The sequence below is a fragment of the Aquarana catesbeiana genome, linkage group LG01 (assembly GCF_042186555.1).
Source record: "Aquarana catesbeiana isolate 2022-GZ linkage group LG01, ASM4218655v1, whole genome shotgun sequence".
Taxonomy (NCBI): domain Eukaryota; kingdom Metazoa; phylum Chordata; class Amphibia; order Anura; family Ranidae; genus Aquarana; species Aquarana catesbeiana.
Genome location: NC_133324.1, coordinates 227,688,048 through 227,707,245, shown reverse-complemented (window position 1 = coordinate 227,707,245; position 19,198 = coordinate 227,688,048). Strand labels below are relative to the sequence as shown.

The 19,198-nt window shown below is 42.4% G+C and overlaps 1 protein-coding gene across 3 annotated transcripts in view; it reads right to left on the bottom strand.

The window, feature by feature from the left end:
* The window catches only part of TAOK3 (TAO kinase 3), a 433,972-nt gene that overhangs the window by 268,613 nt on the left and 146,161 nt on the right, over positions 1-19,198 (bottom strand). For all 3 annotated transcript variants that reach the window (XM_073625563.1, XM_073625585.1, XM_073625574.1), the window contains 3 exons: positions 18,532-18,628; positions 7,405-7,518; positions 1,629-1,720 (listed from right to left, as the gene is read on the bottom strand). In XM_073625563.1, coding sequence (XP_073481664.1) covers positions 1,629-1,720; positions 7,405-7,518; positions 18,532-18,628 — 303 coding nt within the window. The remainder of the gene's footprint in view (positions 1-1,628; positions 1,721-7,404; positions 7,519-18,531; positions 18,629-19,198) is intronic.

Below are 19,198 nucleotides of genomic sequence, written 5' to 3'. Positions count from 1 at the left end.
TTTTTTTTAATTTGCAAAAAAAAAAAAAACCCAACAGAATCCTGCAACAACTAGTTTTATAGCTGCTTGTTGCAGGTGAAAAGTTAAAGAGATTTTAGCATCTGAATTAATCTTTTCTACCAAAAAAAACTTTCTAAATCCAGATTAAACCACAAGGTTTTAAAAAAGGTACATCTTTTTGAAGACCCAAACCATTTACAAACACCTAACTGGGCTGGACAGTCTTTGGTGACTCAAAGAACTACCTTTTGTTATATACCTGGTCATTGATTACAGTTATACTATACATTTTTTACTTCTAGGGAATAGAGAGCTCAAATTTTTATTTTATTTAAGAGAGACTGTACTATTACAATATAATACAAGAGGGTTAGAAGTCAATGTGTTTTACCATACACATACTAATTTTACTTTGTTATGTATGTATATAGTTTCCATATGTATACTGTACTGGTTAGCCCTTTAGGGTTTCCTTTAGGTGCTTTAGTGTCTCACCACAACCTGAAACCTTCTTATGACTAACGGCATAAAACAAAAGGGCCCCTTGCACACAGGCATCATAATTTAGTGATGTTAATTTTTAGTAAAAAACCTGTGTGTGAAGGGCCTGGCCATTGTACTGCACAATGGTCACTCTTTCACTTCTCCAACTTCCTTCTCCCCACTTTCCTATTTATTTTAACCCATGTTTGTCACTTTTTTGTACAATTTTGTTTGGTGTATACACGTTTTGTCACTGTGTGATTAGTAGGGTGTAGGTCCTCGGGCCTACCCTGAACATCTTGGGATGGAGGTGAACATAAGCCTTTTGGCTTGGTTCGCCCTCTCTCATGGGGTCTCCCACCGAGTACTTGGGTGGGTCTGTTTTGGCAGACCTTCCAGAGAAAGGGGGTCCATCTGGTTTCGGCCAGATGGACCCAAGTGAAGTACCTCAGTCCCCGTCTGGATCGGGGTAAGGTCCTTCCTAGGGAGGACCGTGTAGCAACCGTTGCACGTTTTTGTGTTCGCTCTGTATGTGTGTGAACTTTTTTTGGCACCGGGTGCCAGTTTTTGGGCGTGTTTCACACGCCACGGGCTTTTCAAAAAAAAAACAAAAAAAAAAAAAAAACTGTGTTTGAAGACCCGAGTAATGTTGAGTATCGGTGAGTAAAGGTGCGTAAGCCTATAGACGTAAAATTCAGTATTGTAAAATACTTCCATAAATATGCTTATAGATGAGTAAACAAGCATAAGTAAATTACTGCACTCAAGCGTAAAAAAATTCAATTTTTGTTTTACTGCTCTGTACTCAATACTGGGTCTTTACTCAGCTGTGTGCATGGCTCCATAGACAACAATGCATCTCATCAGAAAAAAAAAAAAAAAAAAGCATTTTTTTTTTATTTTTTCTCCTGTGTGCAAAAGACATATTTTCTGGGTCACACTTCATGCAGTACAATAAAGAATTTGGTGAACTTTCCTGTTAGTCTAACAGTGCAATATGACAAATAAAATGGTTTCAGAGATTAAAAAGCCGGCCATACATTAATCAAAATTCAGCCGGTTCAGCAGCGACTAGCAGAATTTTGATACATGTATGGGCAGGGAGGGCAAAATGAATCTTCTATGGACTGCCTTTGTTTACTCACCTAATTCAATGCAAGTAATACCAAGAGACCAGATATCAACTTTCCCTTCATACTGGCCCTCATCCATTGCTAAAATAACTTCTGGGGCCATCCTGAAAACAAAAAAACAAAAAAAACAAAAAACAAAAAAACAAAAGAAACTGTTAGGAGTGTCCACAAGCATAAGACACATGAACAAAATATCATGAGATATACAGCTAACTGTGTGATAATGTCTTTTTGAGAGCAATCAATGTAGGCTTGGTGGCCCTGAAATAGTACTACTGCTTCTCATTGTTTCACAACAGTGTGACAATTAACAAGCCACAGTCCTGAAGAAAAAAGCAACAATGGATGGTCTACTATATGGTCACTCGTGCCCAATGTAAAAGGTAACCTTTGTCTTGGAGTTTGTTTAGCCTTCAATAGCCATTATGGACACTTCAAAAATGAGTGATGTAGCACTGGTGATCAAGGTCAGTTTATGGAGTGCTTAAAAGAACAAATACATTTTGGGGACATTTATCAAGCCAATTGCTACTATTTGCAGTGTGAATTCTGCCTCTATGTAATGCCAATTGCTACCAATTGCAGCATGAACTATGCTTCCGTGCACTACTGAAAACACTGGCCATTCTTTTTTCCATATTGTTTTATGTGTTTAGTGCTTCACATACGATAAACACATGCATATGGTTTTAAACCAAGAGGTGCATTGACTCAAGAGCATAAAGTAACAGTAAACAGGGTATGTTAAACACCAATGACTGCATACAGACACATTCATCAGGGTCGAATAAGCCAATAATGGTTATAGTCTACGTCTTTGCAGGGACAATGGTCACACTAATAGTTGTCTACACCTCCAGCTGCCAATGAACATAAAAAGTACAGGGGGCTTGGCCTGGAAAGGTAGGTGAGTGGCTGCACATTCACAGAACTTCTGCAGGTGATCTGTTACTGATCCTTCCTTTAGCCATCTGGATCACTTGACCGGCTCCCCACAGCTTTGGAGGCACCCAACAATTCTCTTTGCCAAGCCAGCACTCAATTTGCCCAGATGACTTACAAGGGCAAGGAAAGAACGACGGCCCAGGAGTCTCCAAATGGCACCCCACCGCACTCCCGCAGCTTCCTCCCAGGAGGCTGGATAAACCAAGGCACACAGTGAGTAAGCAAGGGAAGGAGCCTACCTTGGATATGCTTTACTATATGCAAAAACTGACGGGCTCACAGGTCCCCTGAGCTCATCAGTCAAAGAAGCTGCACAGGACACAGAATAGGTGGAGGAGGAATAGGAACACCTAACATTGCTGGAGGAACCCATATTACAGGCTGAGTCTTGCTCAACAGTTGGACGATGCACAGCAGCCCACGCTGGGAGAAAATCTGCAGGCAGTCAAATGCACAGCCTCCATTAACACTCTTAGGGATAGTATACACTTGCTTCAACACGGTTTGTTAAAACTCTCTGAACGCCAGTCAAAGCTCCTGTCACCAAATAAAATGGTTAGCTTACAGTCCTGTTTACACCTGCTTTTGCTTCGCACTTCAATGAGGCTTCATTGGAGCTTCAAGCAAGCTTTTTCATAGACTGGGCTTTGAAGACGCTTTGAAGCACCAGTGAAGCTACATAGGGTATAATTTTTGAAGTGAAGCAAAACCAAAAGCGGGTGTAAAAAGGACTGTAAGCTAACCATTTTATTTAGTGACAGGAGCTTTGACTAGCGTTCAGAGAGCTTTAACAAAGCCTGTCCGAAGCCTTGTTGAAGCCAAAACAAGCGTAAATGACCCAAGGACTATTTTGGCGGGCTGAGAGAGAGAAAGGGTCTCACTGCTGCGACATGACATTCAAAAGATAAGGGAGTTCTCCATGGTGACTGAGGGTCACATAAGCAACATAGAAGACCAACCACTTCCTCTTAAATCAGAGAGTCAGCCAACTTTTAGCTAGTCAAACCACTACCATTAGAGCAGATCTAGAAAACATACCCTGGCAAAACAAATTTTGCATTGTAGGCCTGCCAGTGGAGGGGAAGATCCCACTGAGTTTGTGGAATCCTAGCTGTTGGAAATTTGGTTTGGTAAAAAAAACTGCTGCTGGTTTGGTTGGTAAAAAAACACCTTTAGGCCTGGTTCACACCTATGCGTTTTTTGGGGCTTCTTGCAGAAACACACTACAGTTGATTTAACATTATTTCCTATGAAACACGCTCACATCTATGCTTTTTCAGCTACTGCATTTTTTGGAAAGAGTCATGGATTTTTTAAAATGCAAAACTGTGCTTTTTTTTTTTAATTTTTTGGTTCAATAAACTTCAATGGAGAAGCTGCAGAAAAGCATGTAGTGAGTTTTTGCTGCAATTTTACCAAACCCACTAAGACCTAAAACTTCACATTTATTCATAAATCGGTCTAAAAATCTATAATGTAGAAAATGAAAGTAAGTCCTAAGAATGCCAGTTGTAAAACCATATAGGGCAATGCGGAATTAGTACAAAAATACTAAATGATGGAACAGATAAAGAACTGCCCTCATTATAGGGAGATCACAACCAGACAGCAACTATGTCTTTAGCTGCCGTTGGTCAATCTTTCTGTCTGAGTGGAGATCTATATAGGGGTAGGGTCAGTATCCCGGCCACATACCACAACCCAAGGGCATGGATTGATATTAAGGGTTATTGTGGTTACTAACGGACTCAAATCAAATATTCCACAGTACCCTTCCAGCCTGGGAAAAGAATGTACTCCTATCTAGGTACTATCTCTTCTACAGTGCATCCGGAAAGTATTCAGAGAGCTTCACTTTTCCACATTTTGTTAGGTTACAGCATTATTCCAAAATGGATTCAACTCAAAATGTTCCTCAAAATTCTACAAACAATACCCCATAATGACAAAGTGAAAGAAGTTTGAAATCTTTGCAAAAATAATAAATAATAAATAAAAATAAATAATAATAAAAATAAAAAACTAAAATCACATGTGCATAAGTATTTATAGCCTTTGCCGTGACACACAAAATTGAACTTGGGTGCATCCTGTTTCCACTGATCATCCTTGAAATGTTTCTATAACTTGATTGGAGTCTACCTGTGGTAAATTCAGCTGACTAGACATTGATTTGGAAAGGCACACACTTGTCTATATAAATTCCCACACTTAACAGTGCATGTCAGAGCACAAACAAAGCCATGAAGTCCAAGGAATTGTCTGTAGACCTCCAAGAAAGGGTTGTATGGAAGCACAGATCTGGGAAAGAGTACAGAAAGATTCCTGCGGTATTGAAGGTCCCAATGAGCACAGTGGCCTCCATCATCTGTAAATGGAAGAAGTTTGGAACCACCAGGACTCTAGAGCAGGGCCGCCTGACCAAACCGATCGATCGGGGGAGAAGGGTCTTAGTCAGGAAGGTGACCAAGAACCCGATTGACACTCTGACAGAGCTCCAGCGTTTCTCTGTGGAGAAAGGAGAACATTCCAGAAGAACAACCCTCTCTGCAGCACTCCACCAATCTGGCCTGTATGGTAGACTGGCCAAACGGAAGCCACTCCTCAGTGAAAGGCACATGACAGCCCACCTGGAGTTCGCCAAAAGGCACCTGAAGAACTCTCAGACCAAGAGAAACAAATTTTTCTGGTCCGATGAAACAAAGATTGAACTTTTTGGCCTGAATGGCAAGCTTCATATCTATCTAGAGAAAACGCAGGCACTGCTCATCACCTGGCCAATACCATCCCTACAGTGAAGCATGGTGGTGGCAGCATCATGCTGTGGGGATGTTTTTAAGCGGCAGGAACTGGGAGACTAGTGAGGATCGAGGGAAAGACGAATGCAGCAATGTACAGAGACATCCTTGACAAAAACTTGCTTCAGAGTGCGGTGGACCTCAGACTAGGGCGAGGGTTCATTTTCCAATAGGACATCAACCCTAAGCTCACAGCCAAGAAAGTAAAGGAGTGGCCTACGGGACAACTGTGAATATCCTTGAGTGGCCCAGCCAGAGCCCAAACCTGAACCCAATTGAACATCGCTGGAGAGATCTGAAAATGGCTGTGCATCGATGCTCCCCATCCAACCCGATGAAGCTTTAGAGGTCTTGCAAAGAAGAATGGGAGAAACTGCCCAAAAATAGGTGTGCCAAGCTTGTAGCATCATACTCAGAAAGACTTGAGTCTGTAATTGGTGCCAAAGGTGCTGCAACAAAGTATTGAGCAAAGGCTGTGAATACTTGTGTACATGTGAGAAAAAAAAAAAAAAGTACAACCTTCCCTGAAACCAAACTGAAATAAAAGGTTTTGTCTATAGTTCTACTTTAATTTTCACGATGACATTGCAGGTAAGGCTTCATCTTGATGACTCTTCTAGATCTTGCACAAGCAATTCTGCACCACAGAACCTAGCAAATAACTTTCCTACAGGTCCATTCCAGTCTTAGCCTTTCTGGTCAGCGTATAAAATGGTCCTCACATTTTCTTTAACTTTCCAGATTTTGCCTGGACTGTCACAGTTCCTTTTAACGGACATTTCTTGATGACATTACGGACAGTGGAAATAGCCTTGCTTAAGCTAGTCATACATAGCTAGATTTAGCCCATTCACTTAACAGTGAAAAAAGTGTAGATGTAGGACTTACCACCAGCCATTATATTCAGGCTGCTACATCATCCACGGTAATCTGAATAACCAAGCAGTGGCTACATCCTGCTTGTTACGCACTCACGTCACTTCAGGTTTCTGTAATCTAGTCTGTGGAACACATAACATCCAGACCTATGGACTTGTTCCCATTTTCTTACCAATCAGGCACATGGAATGCCCCCTTTAATTACTTGATTTTAAATGTGCTACAATAAATGTACCCATTCGGATTTACACTATGCGTTCTTGCTCTTTATGTCCATATATATGAGGATACCCCATGATCTGACACGCCACGGAAGAGGTGACCGCATGGCATACCAGGATCAAAAGACAGACCTGACTACATATGCTTTACCCCTGTGCCGCGGGAGGCGTGCGCCCGCTGCACAGCAATGGTGTCGATGCTCGTGGCTGACAGTCGCGATGATCGCCAGCCACAAGCGATCGCGAGCACGAGGGACAGAACATGGAAGTGTGTGTGTGTAAACACACAAATCCATGTTTTGTTCTGAGAGGAATGACAGATTGTATGTTCCTATTAGCTAGGAACCACGATCTGTCACCTCCTCTAGTCATTCCCCTCCCCCTTCAGTTAGAATCACCTCCCAGGGAACACAGTTAACCCCTTGATCGCCCCTAGTGTTAACCCCTTCACTGCCAGTGACATTTTTACAGTAATTAATGAATTTTATAGCACTGATCGCTGTAAAAATGCCAATGGTCCCAAAAATGTGTCAAAATTGTCCAATGTGTCCGCCATAATGCCGCAGTCATGATAAAAATCGCAGATCGCCGCCATTACTAGTAAAAAAAATAAATTAAATAATAATAAAAATGCTATAAATCTACCCCCTATTTTGTAGACGCTATAGAGTGCAAAATTCGTTGCATCTTTGCATAGAAACCAATCAGCTGCAAGTTTTTTTTGTCAAAGCTTAATTGAACAAGCTGAAGTTAGAAGCCGATTGGCTACCATGCACAGCTGCATCAGATTTTGCACTCTCCAGTTTTAGTAAATCAACCCAATTGGGTGTCTGTTTTAGGAAATGTACCAATGAATATTACATCATGTATTGTATGAAGAGGTACAGATCAAAATTCTTGAAACATCCTCCTTATCGAAGATGTACATCTATTGCTATATCTTACCAGTATGGCGTTCCCACAAAGGAATTGGCAGGTGATGCTATAGACGCAGATCCAAAGTCTGCTAATTTTACCTGACCAGGCTCAGTAAGCAGTATATTCCCAGCTTTAATATCCCTAAAGATATAAAAAAAACAAAAAAACAAACACGACAAACGTAAATATTTTAAAATGTTGTTAGAACGGATAACATTTTGACTGTATTAAAACTATCTTCATAGTACAATCTATTCTTAGAAATATAAACATTTGAACAAATTAATGTAATAACAAAATCCAAGCATACAAACTGAGAAAGCAAGAAAAGCAGTATACAGTCACTGTACTTTTAAAACAGAGTTCCACCCAAGAGGTTGAGCAGGTACCTGTTTTTGGTTTTGACCTGTCCCCACTTCACCAGAAGTTCAGCCCCCCTCATCCTTTTCTGCTGAAGGTCCATTCAGAAAGCACAGCACGCTCCCCGTATGCACAGTAAGGTTTCCCTTACAGGCTGTGGCGGCGGCAACACCAGAGAGCCGATGGAAACATCGGCTGGGATGCCGACATTGCTGGATTCCAGAACAGGCAAGTGTCCTGATATTACAAGTCAGCAGCTCCAGCATGTGTAGCTGCTGACTTAATTTTTCCGTGAGGGGGGCTGGAGCACCGCTTTAATCAGTACCTGACGATCTTCAAAAAATCTAAATAAGTCCCTGTGAGCATTACTGCTCATGTTAACTTCATGTTAACATTTAGTGCATGCAAAGAAGCAACTGAAGAAATGTAATGGTTTAAACATATCCTTAAAGCAGAACTTCACTCTCTCAATTAACACGGACTATTTTTAATCCTAATGCAGCTAGCTTAAAGCGGTGTTCCGCCCAAAAAAAAAAAAAAAAATTTAAAAGCCAGCAGCTACACATACTGCAGCTGCTGGCTTTTAACAATTGGACACTTACCTGTCCTAGAGTCTAGCAATGTCAGCACCGCAGCTGATGTTTCCATCAGCTGTCAGGTGCAGCTGCCGCCATTGCGGGTAGGGGGTTCCCAGCAGTGTAGCCTTACGGCTTCATGCCAGGAACCCTTCTGCGCATGCGCGAGGCCCTGCTCCTCTCTCCTACTGGCCCGACGACAGGGAGAGGAGGAGGCGGGAGCCCCGCGGTGATGTCACAGGCCGCGGCTCAGACTCCCGTAAGTGGGAACAAGCTGTTCCCCCCCCCCCCCCCCGAAAGGTGCCAATTGTAGCACCGGAGGGGGAGAGGAGACAAATGAGCGGAAGTACCACTTTTGGGTGGAACTCCGCTTTAAGTTTTTTTTTTTTTTTACATTTCTTCAGCTACTAGTTTCTTTGCCTAGGCAAATGATGTCATACATCCCAGGAGTCTTCAGGAGGGAAGAAGGGGTTTTCTTAGCTCAGCACACCCTTCTGTCTGCATGCCTGAGATAAGGGAAGATGTATTTCAGGAAGTAAATGCTAAATAAATCTGCCCACATCTTACTCAAGTTTGCCAGGACCAGAAATACAAGAGCGGTGTTTTTCAAATTGATTAAACATGGATGGATCGGGGAGTTTGGTTTGAATAATAAAAATAATTAAATAGTGTTTTTGGGCTGTGATGCTCAGATACAATGTAGTTCGGTTTTACCACTTATCCCAACACTGTCAAGCAACCTAACATTAACCCTCTCCCCTAACTCTTACCAACTTGCTAACCTTTAACCTGACTCCAACATTTAAATGGGTCTTAACCCAACCCTCTAATTTAAAGTGGTTATAAATCTTTACATATACCAAGTAAAGTGACCGGGCTCAGGTGATACACAGAGATTAAATCCTCCTACAAAAGTTGTACCTGTATCTCCTGCCCAATCTCTTCTACAGCTGTTCAAAGTGCAACATTTATACAGCTTGTTTGAGCATTCAGAAAGCAGGGGGTGGGGAGCTGAAGTTACTCTGCAGAAGAGTTCTGAGAGCCGATTGGAGGGAATAGGACCCCACTACACACAGGAACAAAGCTAAGACTGTCAATCGAAAATCGGAAAATCTGTCGGAATTGGCTCATGAAGAGAGCAGAGAGAAATTACACTTAGATCTCTGGATTAAGTCAAGTACACACTTAAGAGGGATAAGCTTTGTTCACATTTCATGTCTGAGGTTTACAACCACTATAATGTTAACTTGTTAGTTGAGATGTCAACGAAATACAAAGAAGCTGATGGAGGTAACTGTGTTTACACTTTTTAAATCATAATGACAACAGAAATTAGCCAAATGACCCTGATCAAAAGTTGACATACCCCAGTTCTTAATACCATGTATTGCCCACTTTAACATCAATGACAGCTTGAAGTCTTTTGTGGTATTTGTGGATGAGGCTCTTTATCTTCTCAGATGGTAAAGCTGCCCATTCCTCTTGGCAAAAACCCTCCAGTTCGTGTAAATTCTTGTGCTGTCTTGCATGAACTGCACGTTTGAGATCTCCACAGAGTGGATCAATGATATTGAGGTCAGGAGACTGAGATGGCCACTCCAGAACCTTCACTTTATTCTGCTGTAGCCAATGACAGGTCGACTTGGCCTTATGTTTTGGATCATTGTCATGTTGGAATGTCCAAGTATGTCCCATGCGCAGCTTCCTGGCTGAAGAATGCAAATGTTCCTCCAGCATTTTTTGATAACATACTGCATTCATCTTGCCATCAATTTTGACCCAAATTTCCTGTGCCTTTGTCGCTCATACATCCCCAAAACATCAGCGATCCACCTCCGTGTTTCACAGTAGCAATGGTGTACCTTTCATCATAGGCCTTGTTTACTCCTCTCCAAATGTAGCGTTTATGGTTGCCAAAAAGCTCAATTTTGGTCTCATCACTCCAAATGACTTTGTGCCAGAAGGTTTGAGGCTTGTCTCTCTGTCGTTTGGCGTATTATAAGTGGGATACTTTGTGGCATTTGCGTAGTAATGGCTTTCTTCTGGAGACTCAAGCACAATACTAAAATCACCAGGGTAGGTAAACTTTTTATCAGGGTAATTTTGGTAGTTTCTGTTATTATGATTTAACCATTTCAATACAGGGCACTTATACACCTTCCTGCCCAGACCAATTTTCAGCTTTCAGTGCTGTCGCAAGTTTGAATGACAATTGTGCGGTCATCCATCACTGTACACAAACTAAATTTTTATAATTTTGTTCCCACAAATAGAGCTTTCTTTTGGTGGTATTTGATCACCTCTGCGGTTTTTATTTTTTGCTAAATAAAAAAAAGCTTGAAAATTTAGAAAAAAATAAGTTTTGCTTTTGTTTCTGTTATAAAATTTTGTAAATAAGCAAGTTTTCTCTTTCACTGATGGGCACTGATAAGGCAGCACTTACAGGCACTGATAAGGCGGCACCAATGAGGTGGCACCAATGAGTGGGCATTGACGATGGGCACTGGTAGGCAGCACTGATGGGCATTGATAGGCAGCACTGATGGGCACTCATGGGTGGCACTGGTGAGCACTGATAGGCGAAACTGAAAAGCTGGGTTCTTATGGGTGGCACTGATAGGCGGCACTGATAGGCATCCCTGGTGGCACTGGCAGTGGTAGGCATTGTGAGTGGGCACTGATTGGCAGCTGCCTGGGCACAAATTAGTATTTCCCTGGGGGTCTGGGGGGGGGGGGGGGGCATACCTGGTGTTCCAGTGTGGATGGGCATCCTGGTGGTCCTGGGCGGCATGATGGTGGTCCTGGGCGGGATCCAAGGGGGGGCTGTGCTAATAATCAGCACAGACCCCCCTGTCAGGAGAGCAGCTGATCGGCTCTCCTCTACTCGCGTCTGTCAGACACGAGTGAGGAAAAGCCAATCACCAGCTCTTCCTATTTACATTGTGATCAGCAGTGATTGGACATGGCTGATCACGTGGTAAAGAGTCTCCATCAGAGACTCTTTATCTAGATCGGAGTTGCAGTGCGTCAGACTGACACACCGCAACAACGATCGCCGCAATGCGCGCCCCCGGGGGCGCGCAGCGGCTTAATATCCTGATCACGTCGTATGACGTCCGGTCAGGATATTGAAACCACTTTCCCGCCGTCATTCTGCTATATGGCGGGCGGCAAGTGGTTAAAAAGAGTAAACACAGTTGATTGATAATAAATGGCTTCAGCCAAACACTTACCACGAGTGAAAAATGTTTGTGTTATTCATAGTCTCTAAAAAAATGGACAAACAATCATACATTTTGCCAGGGTATGTAAACTTATGAGTACAACTGTACACATCCATCCATATACTATATATCTATATCTACATCTACACACACACATATATATATAGTACAGTAGTACTGTAATACAGGAAATACAGGACTCTTAAAACATGTGGTGTGGCTGTTTCAAGATGCACAATAAGGAGGCACTTGAAGAAAGATGGGCTGCATGGTCGAGTCCCTAGAAGAAAGCCATTGCTACGCAAATGCCACAAAGTATCCCGCTTACAATACGCCAAACAGCACAGAGACAAGCCTCAAACCTTCTGGCACAAAGTCATTTGGAGTGATGAAACCAAAATATAGCTTTTTGGCCACAACCATAAACACTACATTTGAAGGGGAGTCAAGAAGGCCCATGATGAAAGGTACACCATTCCTAATGTGAAACACGGAGGTGGATCGCTAGTGATTTGGGGATGTGTGAGCTACAAAGGCACAGGAAATTTGGTCAAAAGTGATGGCAAGATGAGTGCAGTATGTTATCAAAAAATACTGGAGGAACATTTGCATTCATCAGCCAGGAAGCTGCGCATGGGATGTACTTGGACATTCCAATATGACAATAATCCAAAACACAAGGCTAAGTCGACCTGTCATTGGCTACAGCAGAATAAAGTGAAGGTTCTGGAGTGGCCATCTTAGTCTCCTGACCTCAATATCATTGAGCCACTCTGGGGAGATCTCAAAATGGGCAGTTCATGCAAGCCAGCCCAAGAATTTACAGGAACTGGAGGCTTTTTGCCAAGAGGAATGGGCAGGTTTACCATCTGAAAAGATAAAGAGCCTCATCCACAAAATATATATATATATACACACACACACACACACACTGAAGATATGACACTTTGCTACAATGTAAAGTAGTGAGTGTACAGCTTGTATAGCAGTGTAAATTTTCTGTGCCCTCAAAATAACTCAACACACAGCCATTAATGTCTAAACCGCTGGCAACAAATGCGAGTACACATTTAAATTGAAAATGTTCAAATTGGGCCCAAAGTGCCTCTTGGCCATGGAGTTCACCAGAGCTTCACAGGTTGTCACTGGAGTCCTCTTCCACTCTTCCATGATGACATCATGGAGCTGGTGGATGTTAGAGATCTTGTGCTCCTGTACCTTCCATTTGAGGATGCCTCACAGATGCTCAATAGGGTTTAGGTCTGGAGACATGCTTGGCCAGTCCATCACCTTTACCCTCAGCTTCTTTAGCAAGGCAGTGGTCATCTTGGAGGTGTGTTTGGGGTCATTATGTTGGAATACTGCCCTGCAGCCCTGACTCTGAAGAGGGGGATCATGCCCTGTTTCAGTATGTCACAGTACATGTTGGCATTCATGGTTTCCTCAATGAACTGTAGCTTCCCAGTGCCGGCAGTACTTATGCAACCCCAGACCATGACACTCCCACCTCCATGCTTGACTGTGGGCAAGACACACCTGTCTTTGTACTCCTCACCTGGTTGCCGCCACACACGCTTGACACCATCTGAACCAAATAAGTATATCTTGGTCTCATCAGACCACAGGACATGGTTCCAGTAATCCATGTCCTTAGTCTGCTTGTCCTCAGCTTTCTTGTGCATCATCTTTTGAAGAGGCTTTCTTCTGAGACGACAGCCATGCAGACAAATTTGATGCAGTGTGTGGCGTATGGTCTGAGCACTGACAGACTGACCCCCCACCCCTTCAACCTCTGCAGCAATACTGGCAGCACACATACGTCTAATTCCCAAAGACAACCTCTGAATATGACACTGATCACATGCACTCAGCTTTTTTGGTCAACCATGGCGAGGCTTGTTCTGAGTGGAACCTGTCCTGTTAAACCACTGTATGGTCTTGGCCACCGTGCTGCAGCTCAATTTAAGGATCTTGGCAATCTTCTTATAGCCTAGGCCATCTTTATGTAGAGCAACGATTTTTTTTCAGATCCTCAGAGAGTTCTTTGCCATGAGATGCCATATTGAACTTCCAGTGACCAGTATGAGAGAGTGAGAGTGATAACAACAAAATTTAACACACCTGCTCCCCATTCACACCCGAGACCTTGTAACACTAACAAGTCAAATGACACCGGGGAGGGAAAATGGCTAATTGGGCCCAATTTGGACATTTTTACTTCACTTTTGTTGCCAGTGGTTTAGACATTAATGGCTGTGCGTTGAGTTATTTTGAGGGGACAGCAAATTTACACTGTTATACAAGCTGTGCGCTCACCATTTACACTGTAGCAAAGTGTCATTTCTTCAGTGTTGTCACATGAAAAGATATAAAATATTTACAAAAATATGAGGGATAATTTATATATATATATATATATATATATATATATATATATATATATATATATATATATATATATATATATATATATATATATATATATATATATATATATATACATACACACACACACACACACACACATATATACATACATACATACATATACACACACATTTTATATATACACATACACACTTGCATTTAAAAAGTGTAAAAGGATACAGGATTTTTCACTACCAGCCATTTAGGTAAAATGACAGACAGAAGCAGCTTATACCAACATCTGTTTTCAAATGTTCATATTCAAATAGTGAATAAACAGCACAAAACATACATCACTCCATATCCTTAGGGAACAATAACTCTTGGAATAATGTCAAAAATTAGATCACCTTTAAATTGAATCTGAATACAGCTTCCTAAGCGATTTTTTAAATCATGAAAACATATAAATACAAAAAGAAGATCAAGAAAATGATTAGATGTTAAACTGCATATACCCCAAATACTACAATAATCATTTCCACTAGAGGGGGCTGCAGTCATGTCTAACTGGCTTGTTCCTTTATATCCATCAGGATGTTAAAGTCCTGGGAAAATTATGTAATGAAACAACTGCATATAACACAGATCCTTTATATATTTTAGGTTGTTATAAATGTTTAATTTCCACTGCAATTGTCATAAATTGCTGTGAGAAAGCGTTAAAAAAATATATAATGGAGTGTTACACATATGTAGGGCTTCATAGGCCTAAAATAGCCAAGAATTTATATCATTATTTTTCTTAGTGGACACAAAAACAACATTTTACAAGCACCTGTAACCCCAAACCATAACTTGTTTTTTGTAAAAGAGCCATTAACACTTAGATACACGTGGGTACTTTTCAGGTGCTCATGAAATTAAAAGATAATGGAGATGACATGGCCAAGGGATAATGAGCACAAAGGGGTCTCAGGAATTCTTATCACCACGAGTAGAGTTTTGCTGTGCATTTGGGGCTCCCATCTTTCCATAATCTAAAAACAAGTCACCTAATATATGCCATATGCATACTGCAAGGGGGCTGCCAGTTACATAATCTCAAATTTGGGTGCATCACTTTATCTGCATCTTTATAGCTAGATGTCTGCAAGTAATAAGGTTCCAGACTTATTTATAAACTTCCTGGGTGATAAATTACCTTAAGCCCCGGTTCACACAGGGGCGGCACGACTTGCAGGTCGCCTCACCGAGGCGACCTGCATACGACTGCCAAGGAGACTTGCAAAACGACTTCTGTATAGAAGTCTATGCAAGTCACCCCCAAAGTAGTACAGGAACCTTTTTCTAAGTCGGAGCGACTTGCGTCGCTCCTATTAGAACGGTTCCATTGTACAGAACGGGAGGCGACTTGTCAGGCGACTAGGTCGCCTGACAAGTCGCCCCTGTGTGAACCGGCACTTAGGCCCATAACACTGCTCTACAAAGCCACCTTTATAGAAACACCCTTTTTAGACCAGGAAAAGAACTTTCATCTCCCTGTGTTAAGAAAGAATAGAAGTACACAGCAGTCTCTATTTGCGATCAACCAGTTACTAACAAAGTTTTTATAAGTACTGATAAATTCTGTGGTGGACAGTACTCACCAAACGCTGAACTCGAGTGAAGTGGATTTATGAATTACCCAACTGTCATGACTGACCTATATTGTGGCATCCTTTGTAAGCAAGATGATGCCCAGTCCCTCCCAGAACAGGACCCTAATTGTTTGGTCACTCCCTAAGCCAACAATTGAAGCCCTCCACTCACCCAAATAGAGGCGAAAGGTTTTACCGCCTGGTAAATTGTTGTCCATTCACTGGGACAAGAGAGATGACCTTGTGTGTCTGTTCATCTCTTCAGAAAGAGAACCAGTATACATACTGCTCAGGGTTTAGGAATTATACAGTAGCTCCCTAAAACCACAGGAGGTCAGCAAGCCACTCATTGTGTTTTACTTAACGAGGAACAATTGTTGTACTCAGCACAAAGTTTGTGCAAGAGTACAGAACAGAACATTTTTCTTTATTTATAGACAGCTCTAGTATGGATGTCAGATAGAGATAGATATATAGCTCTAGATACAGAGACATACATATATACATACACACACACACTGTATCTTACAAAAGTGAGTACACCCCTCATATTTTTGTGAATATTTTATTATATCTTCATGTGACAACACTAAAGAAATGACACTTTGCTACAATGTAAAATAGTGAGTTTACAGTTTGTATAACAGTGTAAATTTGCTGTCCCCTCAAAATAACTCAACACACAGCCATTGATGTCTAAACCACTGGCAATAAAAGTGAATACACCCCTAAGTGGAAATGTCCAAATTGGGCCCAATTAGCCATTTTCCCTCCCCAGTGTCTTGTGACTCAGTGTTACAAGGTCTCAAGTGTGAATGGGGAGCAGGTGTGTTAAATTTGGTGTCATCTCTCTTACTGGTTACTGGAAGTTCAACATGGCACCTCATGGCAAAGAACTCTGAGGATCTGAAAAAAAAAAAGAATTGTTGCTCTACAAAAAGATGGCCTAGGCCATTAGAAGATTGCCAAGACCCTTAAACTGAACTGCAGCACGGTGGCCAAGACCATACAGCGGTTTAACAGGACAGGTTCCACTCAGAACAGGCCTTGCCATGGTTGACCAAATAAGTTGAGTGCACACGCTCAGCGTCATATCCAGAGGTTGGCTTTGGGAAATAGACGTTTGAGTGCTGCCAGCTTTGCTGCAGAGATTGAAGGGGTGGGGGGAGGGGTCAGCCTGTCAGTGCTCAGACCATCCGCTGCACACTGCATCAAATTGGTCTGCATGGCTGTCGTCCCAGAAGGAAGCCTCTTCTAAAGATGATGCAGAAGAAAGCATGCAAACAGTTTGCTGAAGACAAGCAGACTAAGGACATGAATGACTGGAACCATGTCCTGTGGTGGTCTGATGAGACCAAGATAAACTCATTTGGTTCAGATGCTGTATCTATATATCTATCTCTATCTATCTCTCTGGAGATAGAGATATATAGACATACCTGATGAGTAAGGTGATCGGGGTCTTTGGAACCCATTAAGGAGTCTTTCTGCCTGAGGAGATCTTTGTATCCAGAGTGTGCCGGGTGTTTTGATTATCCCAGGGGGGACAACTGCTGATTTTACTGGTCTATTAGGTGAGCGGCTTGTGATACCGGTGGTGGAGAGCACTTACCTTCATCTGCACTTGGGGTGGAGACCTTGCATCCCCCCCCCACCACAAAGCACCTTGTCCCCATGTTGATGAGGACACAGTCCTCTTCCCGACAACTCTGGCCATTGGTTGTTGGGGTCTGCAGACAGGGGGCTTATCTGAAAGCCCCGTTTAGCAATGGGGCTCCCAGATCCCCGGCCTCCCACCATATGTAAATGAGTATCAGGTACATTGTACCCCCTACTCGTTTACCTAAAAAAAAAAAAAAAAAAAAAGTGTCAAAAATAAAACATAGTACACAGGTTTAAGTAATTTATTAAGGCCACTCTGGCATTGCTTCCGATCTCTTCTCCCCTCTCCAGCTCTTCTGCCTCCTCTAACATCTTCTGCCTCTGCTTATTCTCCTATGCTGATATCTTCCGGAGGCCCCGCCCCCTATGACGTCAGCACCCGCTGCATGAAGGGGCTGTGACATCATAAGGGGTGGGGCCTCCAGATGACGTCACCCGGTGACCCAGCCCCATGCCAATATAAGTAGTGGCACACCGCGCACCCAGCATTAGACCAGGAGAGAGTGTCGAGTCAAAATCGGAAGAACAGGAGGGAGAAGACAGCAGAGAAGACCCAGCAAAAGAGTGGGAAGACAGCGGAGAAGACCCAGCAGAGGCAAACGACAGCGGACAGAGGGTGAAGAACCGGAGAGGGCTAGAAGACATCAGCGGAGAAGACCCAGACAGGGGGAGAAGAACCGCTAGAGGCAGAAGACATCAGCGGAGGAGGCAGAAGAGCCGGAGAGGGGAGAAAAAGTCAGAAACGATGCCAGAGCTGCCTTAATAAATTACTTAAAAATGAAGCACACAGGTTTTTAAGTTTTAACTTAAGACTCATACCAGACACAAAGTGCCTGCATTGTCGGAGGTATGTGGGACTCTGGTTGCAGGTCAAAGTCAGATCCACAGCTGTACGACTGTCGTGTTGTAGTAGCAGTGTGAACCTGGCCTGTAGGTTGAAACCGTATTAACTGAAACAGAAACAACTATGTAGGAGGCTTAAACCTGAGTGAAGAACAGCCAAACTCTGCTACTAAGGTGAGGTTGTGGAAGACACTTTCATGTCACAGGGTCATACACCATGGCAAACTAAGCACAGCCACAAGACACAAGGTAGTTATACTGCAGAGATCCCACTCACCCACTGCTGAGTCAAACCTGAAACTCTGCAATCAGAAGTTCACGTTCCCTGCTGACTGGTGAGCTCTAGGCCTGACCCAACAGGGGGCTTTTACTACTTTGGACACTGCTTCCACACAGAGAAGAGGTCCTTCCATGAAAGTTAAACTGGGACTTTAACATTTCAAAACTTTCATTTCAGCCAACCAGCAGCCAGATCCAACTCACCTGTGAATCATATTGTGAAAATGCAGGTAGGCCAGCCCCTGCAAGGCACCGTGAGTAATGGCAGCTATTTCCACTTCCTGAAGTGGCTTCTTGTGAACTGCAAGGAAGAACAATTTGACAAAAGAATGAATAATGGACAATATATGCATTTGTGAGTGTATCACATTAGAAAAATCATTCAAAAGAGAAAAGAATAATGTATGCTTGAAGGAGCCATCATGGTTCTCCAGAAGGAAGTAGGGGTTTTGAACGTTATGTTGCGTTTTTGATTGCTATAAAATTAATTTCAGTGTATTTCTATAGAAAATATTTTTCTTGATAAACATTTACACAAGTACCACAGGACCTACAAAATCAGTAGCACCACCTCCTTTATTCTACCAGTCCTAAACTTTTAGAAATTGCATGGTTTTGGGGAAGGGGGGGGGGGGGTGTCTTTTTTATAAACTCTGTAAGCTGGAAAATGAAATAAATTATATTAAATGAAATAATAACGCTCAGATTTTTAGTGCAAGTGGCTTATTTACAGTTTTGCGTACCATCGATTTTCACCATTTAAAATGGTATTAAACCTAAGACTAAAAATGTAATATATTGCAGCTTAAAAATCCTTAGAAGTGGTGGCTGATCTGGGCAGTAACACATCTCCTGTATTAGAGGACCCCTA